Consider the following 22,801-nt stretch of genomic DNA (forward strand, 5'->3'; position numbering starts at 1 on the left):
AATCAGAAAGGAAAAAATTAATCAAATTTGCAGATTTATTAGGTAAAGTCCGTAAAGGAGCCGAACGGTCCAAAGCTGGAGATAAGCAGGTATTAAGATCTCCGCCCCAAATCAATGAAAACTCGTTCAAATTCGGAAACTGATCAAACAATGGTTTATAAAATTCTGGACAATCCATATTAGGAGCATAAACATTAACCAAAACTACTTTTTTATTAAATAGTAAACCACTAACCAATAAAAATCTACCATTCGGATCAGAGATAATATCCTGTTGTATAAAAGTAACTGAGGAATCTATAAAAATAGAGACGCCTCGAATCTTAGCATTGGAGTTCGAATGAAATTGTTGTTCCTTCCAGAATTTGAAAAAACGTAGTCTGTCCCCCCTCCGCACATGGGTCTCTTGTAAAAATAAAATTTGTGCTTTAAGTCTCCGGAACACTTTAAAAACTTTTTTTCTTTTAATAGGATGATTAAGACCATTAGTATTCCAGGAGACAAAATTAATAATAGACTCCATAAATCCTAAAGTCAACCCACAACAAGGAGGATTGACAATAGGCGCGACCCACAAACCCGGAGAGGAAACAGAACATACAAAAGATACCAGGGAAAAGGACGCAACCAGTACTTCAATAATGTATATAGCCCAAAGAAAAACAAACTAAAACGTGAAGCCCCTCCCGCCACCCCCCAGCCCAAGACCCCAAGGCAAAATCTAAAGCAGACCCGCCAGAAAGAAGCAAGCGCTAAAACTACCCCCATGACTTCCGGTATACGCTCCCTAAAAAAAAGGTATAAATATGAAAAGGATCAGCTAATTGTAAAACAGTAAAAAAAAAGTAAAAAAAAGTTAGCTCAATTAGAATACACACAGAACAGAACAAAAGCCGGAAAATATATATTAAAAAAAACCACAATAAACCTCAAACTCATGAATAGACACAGCAACAAAAAAAAAATAGGATTATTAACATAAAGTGATTATAAAAAGCAAAACAGAATAAAATTTAAAAAAAACTACAAAATTTAAGGCCGCACAGGAAATACGTAAGATGACAAAAGGGAAGTAACCACCCAGAATCCCCTGGGAAAAGAAAGAAATGACGCAGTTAAAAAGAAAGTTTAGCAGCCATATTAAGAAATCGAAAGTAAACTTTTCTGCCCAAATAGGGCACAGAAAAGTTAAAACCAACCAATTCACAGCCTCCGATCAACGGAGAAAATTAAAAAAAAGGCAATTAAGATGTTGAAGATGAAAGTTGATCCAGATAACTCTGGGCATCCGATGGAGAATCAAAAAAACGAAGGGCTCCATCTAACATGCGAATCCTTAGACGTGCAGGGTACAGCAGCGCTGGTCTTAAATCCATCTTATAGAATTCCGACATCACGGATCTGTAACGGACCCGTTGGTCCCAGATTGGTTTACTGAAATCTTCCACGAATCGGAACTTAAGATCCGAAAAATCAATGAAACCTTTAGATCGAGCGAATCGAAACAGTCTCTCCTTGTCTTGAAAGTAATGAAAACGTAAGATAACATGCCTAGGTCTATCTGACCTAGACGAGTATGATGGGATTCTGTGAACACGATCCAGTAGCGGTGGTTGGTCAGGAAATACAGTAGGGAATGCATCTTTTAAAAGTTGGGAGAAATATTTCATAGGGTTGTTAGCTTCCACGGCTTCCCTGACGCCAATCATTTGTAAATTCTGCCGTCGCATTCTAGATTCCAAGTCAGAGTTTTTAAAAGTCAAAAAGTCAAGTTTCTTCTTCATTACATTAATTGTTTCTTCGATTTTCCCCATCTTAAGCTCACTTTGTTGCGCGGATTTTTGAAGATCAGATATAGCCGACTGATGTTCCGCAATACATGTTTGCATCTTATCAATTAAATCGGCAATTTTCTGGAACTTAGTTGAGATTTCCGTATGAATCAGGTCTTTAACAAAGCCCGCAATTTCTGTACGAATCATCTCCCTAACAGAGGTTGAAATTTCCCTCTGAATTAACTCCGATATCGCTTTCAAAGTCACCGGTGATTCAGTCGGAGGGAGATCCGTAGCTTTCGGTTTAACCGGAGGTTTACCATCCTTGCCGTCTTTCCCGTTCTTAGACATAGCCGATCTCAGTATCATCCAATTGTCAGAGAATTCAGTTTAATTCAAAGTATTGTAAAAATTGATGCCTTAATAGTTAATTAAAGTATAGCTGACCATAGAGAAAAAAACTCAGAGGTAATGGAGCGAGTCAAGAACGCGACTTCACTCCATGAGCGCTACCGGAAGTCCCCCAAGAATCTATCAACCTCTACCTTAATTATACTTAATGACGGCCTCCACAGCCGCATGTGGCAACATAAGGTGCTTGGAAGAAGGTACAGAGGAGATGTCAGGGGTAAGTTTTTTTATGCAGAGAGTGGTGAGTGTGTGGAAAGGGCTGCTGGCAACGGTGGAGTAGCAAATTTGAAGTAGCAAAATACAAACATAAATTAAAATTAATTTCAGCATTTAGTATTTTATTCCATATTCCCGTTCAACACAGGAAACAGACATTTTGGTCATCAGGTCTATGCTGTTCTGTGGTGGGATTAGTACAGATATGCATGGTGGTCAGCATAGACTCAATGGGCAAAAAGCCTACAGGTAATGGCTCTTCTGTCTATGTTCCAGATCCCACTTATCCATACAAGAGTACAATTCACAGTGGGCAATTAACCTACTATCACACACATCTTTGGGATGTGGAAAAATGTCGAACATTCGGGGAGAGAGATCCACATGGTCACTGGGAGAACATACAAAGTCCACACAGACAGTGCCAGAGTTCAGGATTGAACACAGGTCACTGGAACGGTGAGGCAGTGCATGTACCAGTTAGGCCACTGGCCTGCACGCTGCACCATTCATACTGCAGCTCTGGGCAGGAACTCGCCACTGCCTCCTATTTGTCACTCACAGGTAGGCAATAAAATTTCAGTCCTGACCACGATGAAACATAACAAAATCTCAAATGATTCAATTCAGAATTGCTTTCAATTTCTTTTTCTTTTAAACAAATTAATGAAATGTTTTGACAAGTACTGCATTTCAATCAATTTACTCTTGGAAAATTATACAAAGGTTTACATACCAACACTTGTTCCGACAGATCCACCTTTAGTTGGGAGATTTAAAAAAATTGATTATAGGTACCATAAATGCAAATACACTCTTCAGTATTGTATAAGTAATTCATTACTGATACTGAACAAAACAGTATTGTATGGTCTTAATTATATCACTAGTTCTGCATTAAAAGTGACCATACTGTAAACAGAGATAAGGAAAATAATTTTAGAAATAGGACTCTAGTTCATATTACAAGGTGTTTCTGGTCTCAGGTCGTTTTTTTTTGTTACTCTATCATGCACTTTTGATTGGGGCAGATTGCAAATAACAAACTGAACTGAACAGAACTGAATATGCCTGGACTCTTCGATTTTTTGTTTTCTATTCTGTTTTTCACTTTTTTTTAAGTTGCCGTTTGTGCAATTTTATTTTGCAAGGGAGGGTTGATTTTTTTTGTTGAATGCTTCCATGGTTTTCTGTGTTTCATGGCTGTCTGTTGGAAAATGAATCTCAAAATTGTAGACTACTTACACATTTTGATAATAAATGTACTTTGAATTTAAATTTTCTATCTTTGAGTTTTGCTTGAGGTCTTGAACAAATTCTAATGATTTTTGGGTTCCTGTGCATGCTACAATCTTTGACAAGCACCAAATATTGCAGAATCAGAAATAAGGATCAGAATCAGGCTTATTATCACTGATATCTGTTGTGAAATTTGTCTTGTGGCAGCAGTTGAGTGCAGTAAGAAATATATACGGGGTGACAGGGTGAAGATATGCTTCTACCAAAGGAGGTGTAAGGCACTCCTTTCCTCTGCTAGCCTGTGGGTCACCCTTAGACAAGGTGTAGCACCTGCTTAGTCACTTGATCAGGGTCACATGAAGCCACGGGAGCAGTCGTATGAGCAGCTGGTGCACATCCAGGTCCTGGTTATGTGACCACTGACACCAGGCAGACAATCTCTGAAGAGTATTGATAATGGCCAGGGTCACCTGTCTTGTAAAGATACCGCCCAGAAGAAACCGCTTCTGTAGAAATATTATATATTCTGTAGGATAACTGCTTTCTCTGGGCAGTGTCTTAAATAAATAATGCAAAAATAGTGAGGTCATGTTCATGGGTTCACGAACCATTCAGAAATTTGATAGCAGAAGCTGTTCCCAAAACATTGAGTGAGGCTCCAGTAACTACTGCTTGATGGTAGTAATACTATGCACAGTGATTTATAAATTAATAATGATTAATCCTGCTATAGCAGATCCATCAGACAAGGAGAGTTTCAGTAGGTTGGATCTGCATTCTTTAGGTTAGAAGAATGGGAGGATGCCACAAGCCCATAAGTAGTAGAAGCAAAGTTAGGCCATTCAGCCCATCAAGTCTGCTCTGCCATTCCATCATGGCTGGTTTATTTTCCCTTTCAACCCCATTCTCCTGCCTTCTCCCAGCAACCTATGATGTCCTGACTAATCAAGAACCTATCAATCTCTGCTTTAAATACACCCAAATGACTTGGCCTCTACAGATGTCTGTGACAACAAATTCCACAGATTCACTACCCTGTGGCTAAAGTTATTCCTCCTCATCTCTGTCTAAAGGGTTATCCTTCTATTCTGAGGTTGTGCTATTTCTAGATCCTTCCCCGCCCCCCCCATCGGAAACATTCTCCCAATGTCCACTTGATCTAGGCTTATCGTTATACAAGTTTCAATGAGATTATCCCTGATACTTCTAAACTACAGCGAGTACAGATCCAGAGCCATAAAATGTTTCTCATCCATTAACTCTTACAATCCCAGGATCATTCTTGTAAACCACTTTTGGACCTTCTCCGATGCCAGCACATTCTTTCTTAGATCTGGGGCTCAACACTGCTCATAACACTCCAAATATGGTCTGATAAATGCTTTATAAATACCTGAATAAGATATCCAAAGATCAGACTACAAGATATAGGAGCAGAATCAGGCCATTCGGCCCATTGAGTCTGTTTTAATTGTGGAAGGATCAACAGGGTAGAGATGGAGCAGGTTTATTCTGGCAGCGGTGTCCAGAACTTGAGGTCACAATCTCAAAATAAGGACTATTTAGGACTGAAACAAGGTTTAACTTCATAACTGTGCTGTTGCTACAGAACAACAAATTTCAAGAATATGTCAGTGATAATAAACCTGATTCTGAATTAGGAATTTCTGCAGAACTCAGGATGAGGGGAGCAATTACTTGTGGGGACTAGCGCCAAATGAAAGTGAGCAGGACCTGTCAGGATCTTCTGCAGAGCCTGAGATCACTTGGGTAATTAGATAACTGGCAAGGGCCAATAAAAATAATTTGGGTTTTAGCTGTTCACATTTACGTCCTGACATCTCTGTCCGTGATGAGGCCACACTCAGATTGGAGGAGCAACACCTCAGATTCAACATCAGCATCTTCTCAGCAATCTGAAACTACTTCTTAACTTCTCTTGCTCAGTTCTGACATAAGGTCTCTGACCCAAATCATTAAATGCTCTCATTACAGATGTTGCCTTTACTGAGATTTTCCAGTATTTTTGCATTTTTAGTCAGTTTTGAAGCAGATTCTCCTTTACACGTTCAGATTTCAAGTGACAATTAGTGTTATCTCCAAATGGTATTTCTAAAAGTCTCTGAGAAACATTTTATTAATATTACCAACAAATATGAATGAATATTTCAGAGCCCAATGCTGACCTCAAAGAACCTTACTTGCAACAGAAGACAACTGTTTTACAAGAATGTTTCCCGAAACACGTCTGAAGATAAATACTTACCAGTAGTAGCTGTTGTGGTATTTTGCATCGCTGTTGTGTTGTTACTTCCAGCTAATAAAGGAGAGAGAAATAAGATTATTCAAAGAGAAAGAAATAGGATTACTGAATGTCATTAGGTACAACTTGAAAAGAATATCCCTTAAACTTTTGCTAGTGATAAATAGTGTAATTGTGTGTAGAAGTGGTCTTCCTACTCACAGCCAATGAAGGGGAAAGAAATAAAATCATTTAACTCAGAAGGTAACAACCTGACAAACATATTCTTTAAACCTTTACTGGTGACAAATACTTACTTGTTGGTGTAGAAGTTGTATTGCTACTCGCAGCTAAATTATTCAAACATCTCAGAAAGCAACAGCTTTACAACCTCTGCAAGGGACTGGCAGCTGTTGGTGGACCTTGAACAGCAGCTGAAGTTCCCCAACCATATGGCAGCCACCACCCTGCGACCAGACATTGTCCTAACATTTTGAGTCTACTAAGCAAGTGGTGCTGCTGGAGCTGACAGTCCCATGGGAAGATCGCTTGGAAGAGACCTTTGAAAGGAAGCTCTCCAACTGTCAGCAGGCTGGATGGAGAGCGAGGTGTCTCCCAGTGGAGGTTGGTTGTAGGGGATTCGTAGCCTGTTCCTTAGTTACAGCCTTCAGCAATTTGGGCATCGAGGGAGAGAGGAAGAGGAGAGCCATCTGCAGTACCACCGATGCGGCAGAGAGGGCCTCAAGATGGCTGTGGCTCCAAAGAGGGGAGCCATGGAGTCATAAGTAGCTAGCCATCTGGACACAAGCTGGGGTCTGATCAGCCCCGGCTGGGTCACCTGGAGGAGGTTGTATGATGTTGAAAGACCCGAAACACCCAATGATTCCGGGAACATCACTGAAGATGTGTCCAGAAGCATCAGTAGATGTATGTACACAGCTGGTGACAAATACTTACTTGCTGGTGTAGAAGTTATATTGATACTTGCAGCTAAAGGGGAAAGAAATAGAATCACGGTCAAATTCAGAACAGTTTTATAAGAAAATCTCTTGAGCCCAAATTAGATGCTCAGTTGGTGTACTTAGAATGATGATACTTGTAGGTAACAAAGTGGAAAGAAACATAATTATTCAAACATCTCAGAAAGCAACAGCTTTGCAACAATACTCCATTAACCATTGCAAGTGAAGTAAACACAGAAATGGTTGGTAAAACTCAGCGGGTCAAGCAATATCTGAGGAGGAAGAAAGTTAATTTTTCAGCTCAAAGACCTTTCATCAGAACGCACTGTTACTCAAGTTCAGTAATCACCTTGCTGTAGATGACCAAGATTGTGGGCAGACTCTGTTTGTGTTTAGCTATCCTCCACTCAGAAGCAAGTCGCCTCGGGTTCAGCACAAGAAATTGCCACAATTTGTGTTCTTGGTTTGGCCACACAGACTGGTTTCTAACCATATCGGCTCAGTTCTGTCTGCAGCAAGTCAAGTTTCCTGCCTCACTCAAACCCACTGGCTGATGGTGCGATCAATAATTCTACTGTAGCACATGTACTGATCAGTGATATGAAAGGAATTTTGGGTGTGACATGATCTGAAATAGTTTGAGAACATTTGCTGTAAAATGCAAATCAAATAACAATCCAACATTACAACAATTCCACCTTTATTTCTCCTCCACTGCTCTTGTCTAAGCTGCTGGTGAATTCCAACACTCACTACTTTATACCAAGTACAGTTCTCATCTTTTTTTCCTCAAGCAAGGTCTCGATGCAGAGTTGACAGGTTTCATTTCTTTTTCCACAGATGCTGCTTGACTGGCTGAGATCTTCCAGTGTTTGTATTTTTGTTGCAGATTCCTGCATCTGCAGTTTCCTTCCTCACTCAACGTGTTCTGGTTGATGTCTGGCAAAGAGATCTGGACCTTTGAGTCCCGAATACAGACAAGAAACAGAGGTCCTTCATGGTCAGTATGGACATAGGAGGGTTAAAGGTTTCTTTCTGTACCGTACAACTAAACAGATGTGTAGTGGAGAGTGTATCGACTAGCTGCATCAAAATCTGGTATGGAAAAACCAATACCTTTGAATGCAACTTACTACAAAAGGTGCTAGATTCAGCCCAGTATATCACAGCCATATCCCTCCCAGCTATTGAGCACATCTACATGAAATAGGTAGGAAAGCAGCATCCATCATCAGAGATCCCCACCACCTAGGCCAAGCTCTTTTCTCGCTGCTGCCATCAGATAGAAGGTACAAGAGCCTCAGGACCCGCACCAGCAGGATCAAGAACAGTACTATCCCTCAACATCAGGCTCTTGAATAAAAGGGGATAATGACACTCACTAGCCCATCCATTGAGATGTTCCCACAATCAATGATCTCACTTTAAGGAAGTTTGTTGTCTTCTGCACTCTGGTTGATCTTTCATTGATCCTGTTATAGTTACTATTCTATAGATTAGCTGAGTATGCCCACAAGAAAATGCATCTCAGTGTTGTATATGCTGACGTACATGTACTTTGAACTTTACACCCAAAGGCAGATGGCTTGCTGGGTGGTGCTGCTGACTGGGCCGGAATGGAACATCCCACACTGTATCTGAAGGGGTATGAGCCAAGTAGCACTTGTTGGGGAGCAGCCTTGGTTGGCAGGGATGGGTTGGGACAAAGAGACAATTTTAATGTTGTACAACTTTATAACTCGTATTTGGTATTCTCCAAAGGAAGAGCCAAAGAGTGGTAGTAGAGAATTGCTTCTCCGAGTGGAGGCCTGTGACTAGTGGTGTGCCACAGGGATCAGTGCTGGGTCCATTGTTATTTGTCATCTATATCAATGATCTGGATGATAATGTGGTAAATTGGATCAGCAAATTTGCTGATGATACAAAGATTGGAGGTGTAGTAGACAGTGAGGGCAGCTGGAAAAATGGGCTGAAAAATGGCAGATGGAGTTTAATACAGACAAGTGTGAGGTATTGCACGTTGGAAGGACAAACCAAGGTAGAACATACAGGGTTAATGATAAGGCACTGAGGAGTGCAGTGGAACAGAGGGATCTGGGAATACAGATACAAAGTTCCCTAAAAGTGGCGTCACAGGTAGATAGGGTCGTAAAGAGAGCTTTTGGTACATTGGCCTTTATTAATCAAAGTATTGAGTATAAGAGCTGGAATGTTATGATGAGGTTGTATGAGGCATTGGTGAGGCCGAATCTGGAGTATTGTGTTCAGTTTTGGTCACCAAATTACAGGAAGGATATAAATAAGGTTGAAAGAGTGCAGAGAAGGTTTACAAGGATGTTGCCGGGACTTGAGAAACTCAGTTACAGAGAAAGATTGAATAGGTTAGGACTTTATTCCCTGGAGCGTAGAAGAATGAGGGGAGATTTGATAGAGGTATATAAAATTATGATGGGTATATACAGAGTGAATGCAAGCAGGCTTTTTCCACTGAGGCAAGGGGAGAAAAAAGCCAGAGGACATGGGTTAAGGGTGAGGGGGGAAAAGTTTAAAGGGAACATTAGCGGGGGGCTTCTTCACACAGAGAGTGGTGGGAGTATGGAATGAGCTGCCAGACGAGGTGGTAAATGCAGGTTCTTTTTTTAACATTTAAGAATAAATTGGACAGATACATGGATGGGAGGTGAATGGAGGGATATGGTCCGTGTGCAGGTCAGTGGGACTAGGCAGAAAATGGTTCGGCACAGCCAAGGAGGGCCAAAAGGCCTGTTTCTGTGCTGTAGTTTCTATGGTTTCTATGGTAGTGGAGGTGCGAGGAGAGAGGGGTAAGAGGGGAGTCAGAATGGAGAATGGAAAAAGAGAGAAGGGGAGGGGGAGAAATTACTGGCAGTTAGAGAAATCCATGTTCACATCATCTGGTCTACTCAAAATGGGCAGTGAAGTCTGTTTTTTTTGCCAAAACAGTTAACGCTTACAGCTCATTTGTTAATGTCAATCACTCACAACAACCAAAATTGCTTTTTTAAAAGTGAAGATTTCAGGAAGTGAACAAGATTGCAGTTGAGTAAAACATGTCAACCTTACAAAAATGATTTCACCATATTGTAGATAACAATTCTGCAGTATGTTGAAAATGGGGTGTCAGGGAGGGGTAGCACCTCTGGTGGGGGAACATATCGCCTCCTTTTCAGGGCGGTTGGTCCACCTTTGGTCCCCACCTGGCACTCAGCTCTCACCTGTGGCTCCCCGTAGCTGTTTGCATGTGACAGCGGCCACACCCCGGGCAACGGCTTCGACAAGCCGGCTAAACCAGGTGAGGGTAGCCGACGGGTCTCAAACCCTCGGTGAGATAGGGAGTTGAAAGATAGGGAGATGAAAACATAAAGGGCTGAAGAAGAAGGAATCTGATAGGAGAGGACAGTGGACCACGGGAGAAAGGGGGAAGGAGGAAGGCCACCAGAGGGGGGGATAATAGTCTGGTGAGGAGAGGAGAAGGGAGAAGAGGTGAGTGAGAATGGGAACTGGAAAAAGAAGGAAGGGAGAAGGAGGAGAAATTACTGTAAGTTGAAGAAATGAATGATCAGACTGGAGGCTATCCAGGTAGAGTATGAGGGGATGACCTTATGTCAGAACTGAGCACGAGAAGGATCTCTCACTACAACTCCTTGCCCATCCTCGGGCTTCCCCCTCTCCCCCTTTCTCTCTCCCTAGGCCTCCTGTCCCATGATCCTCTCATATCCCTTTTGCCAATCACCTGTCCAGCTCTTGGCTCCATCCCTCCCCCTCCTGTCTTCTCCTATCATTTTGGATCTCCCCCTCCCCCTCCCACTTTCAAATCTCTTACTAACTCTTCCTTCAGTTAGTCCTGACGAAGGGTCTCGGCCCGAAACGTCGACTGTACCTCTTCCTAGAGATGCTGCCTGGCCTGCTGCGTTCACCAGCATTTTGTGTGTGTGCTGGTCTACCCTGACCAGCGTTGAGGGCAATTATCTCAGGAGAGAAAGAGACAACAGAAGGAGTTCTGTACCTCTGCATGTTGGTGGGCTGGGACTCCATTTTCCATTTGCTTCACAAGTAATCTTTGCTGCACCAACCAGTATCAGACCAGGTACACAGGAATACGATGCAACCACTCCATATTCCCAGAATTCTCGGTTGTCAAGTTCTGAAACTGTCCCATTAGCGATAGTTGGAGGATCTGGACATTTTACAACTGTGGGAAGTTAAACACAGGGCTGTCAGATTAGGGCAGCAGGGTACCGTAGTGGTAAGGCACTAGAGAAACCTCACTTGGCTTATTGTGAACAGATTTGGTCCCCAAATCTAAGAAAGGATGCACTGACATTGGAGTGGGTTCAAAGGAGGCTCACAGAAATGATTCTGAGATTGCAAGGTTTATCATATGAGGAGGTTTTTACGGCTCTGGGCCTGTACTCACTAGAATTCAAAAGAATGAAGGGGGATCTCATTGAAATCTGTTGAATGTTGGAAGGCCGCTTCAGAATAGATGTGGAGAGGATGATTACTGTTTTGGGTGAGTCTAAGTCCAGACGACACAACCTCAAAGGGACATTCATTTCGAACAGAGGTGAAGAGGTATTTCTTTAGCCGGAGAATCTGTGGAATTCGTTGCCACAGGCAGCTGTGGAGGTCAAGTCGTTGGGTATATTAAGGCAGAGGTTGATAGATTCTTGATTAGCCAGGGCATGAAGGGATACATGAAGAAAGGAGGAGATTGGGGCTGAGGTGATTTGACGGGCCAAATGGCCCAGTTCTGCTCCTATATCTTACGGTTTTATGGTCTTATAGTGCAGAATAAGTGCGTGATCCAGGATGTTATGCTGACTGCTGGAAATAAAGAGCCGCCACTCTAAGTTTTGATCTTGTGACTGCACAGACAAATCCGCTGCCTGATGTGGAACTTCGTCTCACCTTCACACGTGGGCACCTGGCCAGTCCAGCCATCAACATCACACTGCCGAGTGTCACGGCCTACCAACTTGAATCTGCAGGAAGGAAAAAGAAACAGGACAGGGTAGTCAAATAAAAAAATTCCCAATATCAAATGCAGAAGAACATAATCACATTCTCAGAACAAAGACCAAGCATTAAAATGTGTCAGACCATTTGAACAATGCTCTTAAAGTAAAGGATATGTACTGAATCTCACTTGCATAAGATCAGAGTGCAAGTTAATATTTCTCATGAATTACTGTAGTTCTTGGCAGTTTTGCCTAAAGCTGCTCAGGTCCCAAGATCTGAATTTACTCCAGCCCTCTTTGCTCGTTCAAGTTAAGTTCTGACCAAACCCAGTAAACGTGATACCAGTATACAAAGGAGATGCAAGAGAGGGTTACATCATTCAGTAAGACCATTGTTGATTCACTGTAACTTCAAAGCATTCCCTCCCACTCTCGGTAACTTCTCATTGCCATCCTGATCAGGCTTCAGTCGGCTTTGGATATTCAAAGGACAGAATAAGCTAAGACTTTTAGAGACTCAAGGCATTACAGGGCCACTGACCCAGGTTTTAATTCCCACCACTGTCCACAAGGAGTTTGTTCTCCCCATGCCCGCGTGGGCGTCCCCTGGGTGCCCTGGTTTCCTCTCATGTTCCAAGGATGTACAGTTTAGGGTTAGTGAGCTGCTGGTATGTTATATTGGTGCCGGAAGCTTGGCAACACTTGTAGGCTGACCCCAGCATATCCTTGGACTGTGTTGGTCATTGACACCATTGGTACATTTCACTGGATGTTTCGATGCACATGGTAAATAAAGATAATCTTTAATCAAAATAAAATGACGCGTCTTATCCTGCCGAAGGGTTTCAGCCCAAAACGCGGACTGTACTCTTTTTCTAGATGCTACCTGACCTGCTGAGTTCCTCCAGCATTTTGTGTGTGTTGCTCAGATTTCCAGCATCTGCAGACTTCTCTTGTTTGCGTCTTATCTTACGTGGAGGAACTCACTCAGCAGATCAGATGGCATTTATAGAGAGGAATAAACAGTCAATCTTTTGAGCCGTGAACATTCATCAGGACTATTCCTTTGCATAGATGCTGCCTGACCTGATGATTTCTTCCAGCATTTTGTGCACGCTACTCTGCATTTCCAGTTTCTGAAGAATCTTTTGTGTTCATCTCACCTGGACAATCTCAGGTCGAACCTCCCACAAGATGGAACCCATTTCCCACATCCACCCTGTCGAGACTTATCAGGAGCTGACTCAGTCAGGCCTTTCCCACCCTTCTGAGTTCCAATGGACACAACACCAGTCTGACCAACCTTTACGCAGAAGACAACAAACCCATTCGAAGTATTCCACTAAGAGACCTTCTCTGGACTGCTCCCAATATAGTTACATTTCCCCTTCACTAAGGAGACCAGTACGTATGTAGTTTTCGAGATAGCATCTCACCAATCCTCCATGTAATTTATGCATTATGTATTAAATTCACAGTAGACACTGTGTTGGCCTCAATTCTAGCCTTCTGCCAGGACATCCTGATGCCTTGGGATCTCACTGTTGCATCTTCTCTCAGTGGTAACCTGCCCCGACACTTTCTCTCTCACTACCATTCAGGGCCTCAAACAGCCCTTCCTCGTGAGGCAACACTTCACCTGTGAGTATGTCAGGGTATTGGGTTCTCCCCATGCAGCCTCCTCTACATCAGTGAAACCCAATGTAGATTTGGACCCACCTTCACTCTATCCGTGACAAAAGGTGGGATTTCCCAGTGGCCATCCATTTCAATTTGACTTCCCATTCCCATATTTTGGTCCATGGCCTTGTCTACTACCATGATGAGGCATTTGGAGGAACAAAAACTCATATTCCGTCTAGGGAGCCTCCAACCTGAGGGCACAAACAATTATTCTGACTTCGGATTATTTCTTCCCCCTTGCTCCTTCTCCCATTCCCCATCCTGGCTCCCCTCTTACTCCTTCTCTTCTCCTCATCTCCCTCTAGTTTCTTCCCCTACAACCGTCTTCTCCGGTCCACTCTTCGCTCCTATCAGATTCCTCCCTCTTCAGTCCTTTACTTCTTCCACCTATCCCCTTTCAGCTTCTCACTTCCTCCTCCCTCCCCCACCCATCCACCTTTCCCACTTTCCAGCTTGCACTCCTTCTCCCCCCACCACCTTCTTATTCTGGCTTCTGCCCCCTTCCTTTTCAGTCCTGGTGAAGGGCCAGCCTAAAAAGTCAACTGTTTATTCCTTTGCATAGATGCCGAGTTCCTCCAGTATTTTGTGTGTGTTGCTCTGGATTTCCAGAATCTCTTGTATTTATGTTTCCTTTTCATGTTGAATCGGATATAAATGAGAGGGAAAATAAATGGCGGAGCAGACTCGATGGGATGAATGGCCGAACTCAGATCCTGTATCTTAATATGCGGGAATATGCGGACAACAAGCAAAGTGTGTGGTGGTCAATACAGACGCAGTGGGCTGAGGGCTTGTCTGTACTCTCTTTCACTCCATGAAATATACAACAGCACAGGGAAAGGGACAGGTCCTTTGGTTCACATGTTGTGCTGAACCAAATTAGAAATCAAATGGCCAACCAACCCATATTTCTCACATTCACGTGTCCACCTAAACTTCTCTTAAAAGTCCCTAACGTATCTGCCACTACCTCCATCCCTAATGCACCCACTACTCTCCATAAAAAAAAGTTGGCTCTCACATTTCGTTTAAAATTTCCCCTTCTCATCTTAAGTCCATGCCCTCTGGTATTAGTCATTTCGACCCTAGGAAAAAGATACCAAGCCTTTCATTATCTTATAAACCTCTACTGGATCTTCCCTCAGCCTCCGCCGCTCGAGAGAAAAGAACTCCAAGTTTGTCCAACCTCTCGTTATAGCACATGACCCCTCATCCAGGCAGCATTCTGATAAACCTCCTCTGCAGCCTCTCCAAAGCATCCACATCCTTTCTGTAATGGGGGTGACCAGAACTGTATGCAATATTCCAGAAGCCATCTATCTAAAGTTTTATAAAGCTGCAACTTTAAAATCAATCAACAACTAATAAACGCAGGCATGTCATGTGCCTTCTGAACCACTCAATCAACCTGTGTAGCTCTTTCAGGAAGCAATGAACTTGGACTCCAAGGTCCATCTGCTCATGAACACCATTAAGGGTCCCACATGAGGTCAAATGTTATTTCCTTGCCCTCTAATAAGAGCTTTTTTTAAAATATATTTTCCCACTGGGTATTTTTTAATCTAATAAACAAGTAATGCATTTTGTTCAGCTTATAACAGTGAGAACACTGGTCCATTGGCAGCTATTAAACCACTGAGAGGAGCTTGCTCATATCACTGGATACAGAATACAGACCCAGGGATGAAAAGATGCTTCTCCCTCAACTCCAAAATTATCGCCAAAAGCTGAAAAGTAAAGGCAGCTATAAATGGTGGCAATTACAGTCGACTCACTCCACCCAATGGACCTGATTAGTTAGCAAGCACAGATGATCACTCACCCTTTGTCGCAGTAGAAGTGGACTGTACTTCCGAAGGTGTTACCTGTTGTTGCATTGTAACCTCCATTCAGAATTTCACCTGGACTACCACAGGACCTTGCTAAAAAAAAACAATGGAAAATTCCATGTGTTAAAACCTGCCACAATCCCTCTTAGCATTTCATTGGTTCAATAGTTCCACTTAATATCAGGGAATGTATACAGCATACAACCTGAAATTCTTACTCTTCACAGACATCCACAAAACAGAAGAAAACCCCCAAAGAATGACTGGCAGACAATAAAACCGAAAAGCCATCCCACGCACAAGCAACAGCAAAATCATTAATCCTTCCTCCTCCCACTTGTTCCAGCAGGAAGCATCAGTGCGCACCACCCACCAAGCAAGCAATAGCAAGCCCCCAAAGAGACCATGACCTGCCGTCCAACAGAAACCATTGTTCACCCAACATTCTGACCTGCCACAGGCTCTCTCTCTCTCACAAACAAGGCAGAGAGAGGTGTCACCCCTTCCACAGCGAGAGAGAGATTTCAATTCACTGTTGAACTGCTACTCAAATTCAGAACTTTAAAGAATGTCAATAAAAGACAATCGGAGGTTGACTAAAGGCTTGCCTTGAACCCACTTATATTAAAATGGTGACACAAGGAGACGGGGTGGTGAAGAAGTATTCGGCCTGTTGGCTTTCATCGTTTAGGGCAATGACTACAAGAATTGGGATGCAATGTTGGAGCTGTACAATTGTCGGTGAGAACATTTTTGGAATATTGTAGGTAGTTGCAGTCACCCAACTACAGGAAGACTGTTGAAAGGGGACAGAAAAGATGAACGGAGATGGGAGGGCTTGAGTTATAAGGAGAGACTGGATAGACTCGAAGTGCTTTCCCTAGACTGGAGAAGGCTGAGGGGTGACCCTAAATATATTTATAAATTAAGGAGAGGCATAGATAAGGTCGATGGTCAGGGACTTTTCCACAGGGTGAGGAAGTGTAAGACTTAAGGGCACAGACTTCAGGTGTTTTAGTTGTGAGCCTGGATCTTACATGTTTGTTGCTTGCCTTAGAGCTAAGAACATCATTCACTGATGTGATGGATGGTTCAATAAATAAGGACTCCACTAAAACAGTTTCTGCAAGGCTGCACCCAATGTGTGATAGACAGACTTGGAGACAGGAGGCCTGAAGGTACATACTCAATGACTCAGGTACAAATTGTTCTCCTCTGTCATTAGATTTCTGAATGGGCAATGAACCCATGAACAGTATCTAGAGTCATAGAAAAATACAGCACAGACACAGGTCCTTTGGCCCATCCAGTCTGTGCCAAGCCATTCCAACTGCCTACTCCCATCAACCTGCTCTGGGACCAACGTCTTACCATCTATGTACCTATCCAAATTTCTCTTAAACATTGAAATCAAGCTTGCATGCACCACTTGCACTGGCAGCTTATTCCACACTCTCAGGGCCTTCTGAGGGAAGAACGTTCCCTTCATGTTCCCCTTAAACTTTTCACTTTTAACCCTCATCCCAAGACCTCTGGATGTCGTCACACCCAGTCAGCACTTCGGTTTACTGCTTGCACATCAAGCACGACATTCCAACCCAACCGTGCGGAACAGGATCTTCCAGCCCAACATGCCCAGCAACACACCTAGTTAACACTAGACTAATCACGGAATAACTCACAATGACCAATTAACCGGGACATCTTTGGACTGTTGGAAGGAACTAGAGAACCCAGAGGAAATCAATGGGAAGGACATACGAACTTGTTACGGCATCAGAACTGAACTCTGACGCCCTGAGCTGTAATTGCATTGAGCTAACGACTACGCTAACATGGTGCGCTGATGAACATATCATCCATATCCCTCCATTCTCAGCCCAATCACATGCCGATTTAGTCGACTCTCAAACATCACCACTGTATCAGTCTCCACCACTTTCCCTAGCATCCCAGTGCAGGGACCCACCACTTTGTGTAAACTTGCCCCACACATCCCCTCCACTGCTCTACTCTCTCTATATGCATAACGGCGTGAGCAGGAACAACTCAAATGCCATCTATAACTGCGCCAGTATCACCAGTGTTACTGGCAGAATCTGAGATGGAGTTATAGAGTCACTGAACACCACAGCACACAAACAGGCCCCCCGTGGCCAATCTAGTCCCTGATGAACTATTCTGCCTAGTCCCGTCAATCTGCACCCGGACCCGATGGTGACGAGGAGATGCACAGCAATGAGATACATGATGATGGTGCAGCAAGATCAACTTCGCACACATCATCATCAAGACCAAGTAGTTGACTGTGAACTTCAGGAAGCTGAGGGAACACACACTAGCACTCATTGAGGGATCAGTGGTGGAAAGGGTGAGCAGCTTCAAGACTCTGGATGTCAACAAGTTCTTATCTCATTTGTCAACGGCAATAAAACTGATTGTGATTCTGAAAGATCACTGACCGTATCTCCACAAATCTCATCAGCACAGTCGCTCTGTGCCAGTCGGTAACACCCAGAGGAGGGAGGAAGGCATGACTCAGTACTCACGATTACACGTTGCCTGTAGCGGACTCCACATCGAGTTGTCCTGACAAATAATCCATCGAATACTGAAGTCCTGAAACATGTATCCAGGGAGACATGTGTAAAAGACTCTGGTACCCACCGGAGAGGTCGCATTCACTTGATCCCTTGGTGTACCATTTTCCAAAGTTGGAGGTTTGCCACATTCACCTGTTTAGAAAGATATTGGGTTTAGGTTTCCGTGTTGGCATCCCGGTGGAGTCCACCTGGTACATGGTTCACAGCAAAGGAGCCCCCACCCCACAACCTACACTTGACACACACAATTTGTCACAAAGAGGGAGAGGGAAGGGGAGGGGTTAATGGGAGTGTGAGGGATAGTCAAAGGAAATTTATTATCAAGGTACTTAAATGGTATAACCATACAACCATAACAGCACGGAAACAGGCCATCTCGGCCCTTCTAGTCCATGCCGAAATCTTACCCTCACCTAGTCCCACCGACCTGCACTCAGCCCATAACCCTTCATTCCTTTCCTGTCCATATAGCTACCCAATTTAACTTTAAATGACAACATCGAACCTGCCTCAACCACTTCTGCTGGAAGCTCGTTCCACACAGCTACCACTCTCTGAGTAAAGAAGTTCCCCCTCATGTCACCCCTAAACTTTTGCCCTTTAACTCTCAATTCATGTCCTCTTGTTTGAATCTTCCCCACTCTCAATGGAAAAAGCCTATCCACGTCAACTCTATCTATTTCCCTCATAATTTTAAATACCTCTATCAGGTCCCTCCTCAACCTTCTACGCTCCAAAGAAAAAAGACCCAACTTGTTCAACCTTTCTCTATAACTTAGGAGATGAAACCCAGGTAACATTCTAGTAAATCTTCTTTGTACTTTCTCAATGTTGTTGATATCTTTCCTATAATTTGGTGACTAGAAATGTACACAATACTCCAAATTTGGCCTTACCAATGCCTTGTACAATTTCAACATTACATCCCAACTCCTATGATTTATAAAGGCCAGCATACCAAAAGCTTTCTTCACCACCCTATCCACATGGGATTCCACCTTCAGGGAACTATGCACCGTTATTCCTAGATCCCTCTGTTCTACTGCATTCTTCAATGCCCTACCATTTACCATGTATTTCCTATTTTGATTAGTCCTACCAAAATGTAGCACCTCACATTTATTAGCATGACACTCCATCTGCCGTCTTTCAGCCCACTCTTCTAACTGGCCTAAATCTCTCTGCAAGCTTTGAAAACCTACTTCATTATCCACAACTCCACCTATCTTAGTATCATCTGGATACTTACTCATCCAATTTACCACCCCATCATCCAGATCACTAATATATATGACAAACAATACTGGACCCAGTACAGATCCCTGAGGCACACCACTAGTCACCGGGCTCCAATCTGACACACAGTTATCCACCACTACTCTCTGGCATCTCCCATCCAGCCACTGCTGAATCCATTTTACTACTTCAATATTAATACCTAACAATTGAACCTTCCTAACTAACCTTCCGTGTGGAACCTTGTCAAAGGCCTTACTGAAGTCCATACAGATAACATCCACTGCCTTACCCTCGTCAACTTTCCTAGTAACCTCTTCAAAAAATTCAATAAGATTTGTCAAACATGACTTTCCACGCACAAATCCATGTTGACTGTTCCTAATCAGACCCTGTCTATCCAGATAATTATATATACCATCTCTAAGAATATTTTCCATCAACTTACCCACCACTGACGTCAAACTCACAGGCCGATAATTGCTAGGTTTACTCTTAGAACCCTTTTTAAACAATGGAACAACATGAGCAATACGCCAATCCACCGACACCATCCCTGTTTCTAATGACATTCAAAATATTTCTGTCAGAGCCCCTGCTATTTCCACACTAACTTCCCTCGATGTCCTAGGGAATATCCTGTCAGGACCCGGAGACTTATCCACTTTTATTTTCCTTGAAAGCACCTGTACTTCCTCTTCTTTAATCATCATAGTTTCCATAACTACCCTACCTGTTTCCCTTACTTTATACAATTCAATATCCTTCTCCGTAGTGAATACCAAAGAAAAGAAATTGTTCAACATCTCCCCCATCTCTTTTGGCTCTGCACATATTCGTCCACTCTGATTCTCTAAGGGACCAATTTTATCCCTCACTATCCTTTTGCTATTAAAATAACTGTAGAAACCCTTGGTATTTATTTTCACCTTACTTGCCAAAGCAACCTCATAATATTCTTTTAGCTTTTCTAATTTCTTTCTTAAGATTCTTTTTACATTCTTTATATTCCTCAAGCACCTCATTTACTCCATGCTGCCTATATTTATTGTAGATCCCTCTCTTTTTCGGAACTAGGTTTCCAATATCCCTTGAAAACCATGGCTCTCTCAAACTTTTAACCTTTCCTTTCAACCTAACAGGAACATGAAGATTCTGTACCCTCAAATTTTCACCTTTAAATGACCTCCATTTCTCTATTACATCCTTCCCATAAAACAAATTGTCCCAATCCACTTCTAAATCTTTGCGCATTCCTCAAAGTTAGCCTTTCTTCAATCAAAAATCTCAACCCCAGGTCCAGTCCTATCCTTCTCCATAATTATATTGAAGCTAACGGCATTGTGATCACTGGACCCAAAGTGCTCCCCAACACATACCTCTGTTATGTTACAAATGTTACTATACACTATTTTGGGATTCACACACTTACAGAAAAATAAAGAGATACAGTAGAATTTATGAAAAACTACACATGAATAAAGACTGACAACAACCGATGCAAAAGAATTCATGCGAATTATAAGTAAGTAAATAATTAATGTTAAGATCATGAGTTACAGAGTCCTTGGAAGTGGGTTTTGGAATCACTTCAGAGTTCAGGCTCCTGCACCTCTTTCCTGAGAGGAAGGACAGAGTGTGAGTACGGGAGGAGAGGAGAGACTCGGACTCTCCTGAAAGGGCGAGTTAGTGGAGAAGGGGGTGAATTCACCCCGACCGCTGGTCCTATCCCTATGGGATCTGTACCAAATGGAAAACGCCACCGGTGTCCCAGAGACGCTACAGAAATGCAAGTGTTCCTACCGGCCACCTGAGCCACCACCGCCGCCAGGAGAACCAGCAACTGCCCCGCCGTCATCGCCCGTCGCACCCGCACCGACTCTGCTTGCAGTCCCGAGGTCTCCGCTCCGAGTGCACTTTGCGGAAGTGTGGCTCCGGTTGCCGAACACCGCTCTTACCTCAGCCACACCCTGAACCGCAGACCCGCCCACCGCCTGAACTTCCTTCCCCCAATCACCCAAAGTTGTCAGGCAGCTTGTGCCGTTGTCCTCAATGACAGGTACAATTGCTTTGGATATAACAGGTGGGGTGGGGAGCATGTGGGAAGGCAGGGAGACCTCTAGAGGCCCTGGGCACTACACATGTGCATCCGGTTGCAGCTGGAACTGGATGAACTCCGGATTATTCGGGAGACTGAATGGTTGATCGACAGGACACACAGGGAGGTAGTTATACCCAAAGTGCAGAACACAGGTAACTTGGTGACCGTCAGGAGGGGCGAAGGGGATGTGCTGCCAGTGCAGAGTCCCCTGTCACTGTTCCCTCATTGACAGGTATACCGCTTTGGATAGTGGGCGATGGCCTAGCAGAGGTGAGCCACAGCGGGAGGGTCGCTGGCACAGAATCGGACTCTGTGGCTCAGAGGGAAGTGGAGAGAACAGGTGAACTGTAGTGATAGGAGATTCTCATTGATTAGGGGAACGGACAGGATGTTCTGTGGACGAGAACGGGATTATCAGATGGTTTGGTGCCTCCTCGGTGCCAGGGATTAGAGATATCTCCGATCGAGTCCACCGCATTCTTCAGTGGGAGGGTGAGTAGCCGGCGGCCGTGGTCCATGCAGGTACCAATGACATGGGTTGGATGGGTGACGAAGACTTGCAAAGTGAGTTCAGGGAGTTAGGTGCTAAGTCAAAGGGCAGGACCTTTCTAGGGTCGTGATTTTAGGACTCGATCCACCCCACGTGCTAGTGAGGCCAGAAACAGAAATTGTCCTCAAATGCATCACTTTCATTTCATGCGAGTCTGCTCTTACCCCATACTCCTGCCGCCCTACCAGGGATAGGGTTCCTCTTCTCCTCACCTACCACCCTATCAGCCTCTGCGTCCAGCACGTAATTCTCCGAAACTTCCGCCACCTCCAACAGGATCCCACCACCAAGCACATCTTTCCTTCCACCCCCCCCACCCTTTATGCTTTCCACAGGGATCGCTCCCTACGCGTCCATTTGTTCCTTGCAAGCGGAACAAGTGCTACACCTGCCCCTGCACCTCCTCCCTCGCTACCATTCAGGGCCCCAAACAGTCCTTCCAGGTGAGGCAACATTTCACCTGTGAGTCTGTTGTGGTCATATACCTGTGTTCAATGCTCCCGGTGTGGCCTCCTGTGTACCAGGGAGACCCAAAGTAGACTGGCAGACCCTGCTTCGCTGAGCACCTACCCACCGGCAGAAACGGGATCTCTCAGTGGCCACCCATTTTAATTCCACTTCCCATTCCTATTCCCATTCTGACATGTTAGTCCATGCCCGCTACGATCAGGTTAGAGGAACAACACCTTATATTCCGTCTGGGTAGCCTCCAACCTGATGGCATGAACATCGATTTCTCGAACTTCTGGTAATGCCCACCCCCGCTTCACCATCTCCCATTCCCCCTTTTCCTTATCTCCTTGCCTGCCCATCACCTCCCTCGGGTGCTCCTCCCCCCTTTTCTTTCTTCCATGGCCTTCTGTCCTCTCCTCTCAGACGACTCCTTCAGCCCTTTCACCAAACCATCTTCCCAGCTCTTTACTTCATCCCTCCCCCCGCCCCCCATTTCACCTATCTCCTTTCGTTTCACTCTCC

At 43.9% G+C, this 22,801-nt stretch overlaps 1 protein-coding gene across 5 annotated transcripts in view; it reads right to left on the reverse strand.

The window, feature by feature from the left end:
- LOC134355374 (complement receptor type 1-like) overlaps positions 1-21,131 on the reverse strand; it is a 103,304-nt gene extending 82,173 nt beyond the window's left edge. For all 5 annotated transcript variants that reach the window (XM_063065161.1, XM_063065165.1, XM_063065162.1 and 2 more), the window contains exons 1-8: positions 20,979-21,131; positions 17,886-18,071; positions 15,330-15,429; positions 11,775-11,848; positions 10,870-11,055; positions 6,841-6,873; positions 5,908-5,958; positions 3,139-3,162 (exon numbers count right to left, since the gene is read on the reverse strand). In XM_063065161.1, the coding sequence (XP_062921231.1) occupies positions 3,139-3,162; positions 5,908-5,958; positions 6,841-6,873; positions 10,870-11,055; positions 11,775-11,848; positions 15,330-15,429; positions 17,886-18,071; positions 20,979-21,033 (709 nt within the window). In that variant the 5' untranslated portion in view covers positions 21,034-21,131. The remainder of the gene's footprint in view (positions 1-3,138; positions 3,163-5,907; positions 5,959-6,840; positions 6,874-10,869; positions 11,056-11,774; positions 11,849-15,329; positions 15,430-17,885; positions 18,072-20,978) is intronic.
- Between the last annotated feature and the right edge of the window lie 1,670 nt (positions 21,132-22,801).

This window comes from Mobula hypostoma, chromosome 13 (genome assembly GCF_963921235.1).
Source record: "Mobula hypostoma chromosome 13, sMobHyp1.1, whole genome shotgun sequence".
Classification (NCBI taxonomy): domain Eukaryota; kingdom Metazoa; phylum Chordata; class Chondrichthyes; order Myliobatiformes; family Myliobatidae; genus Mobula; species Mobula hypostoma.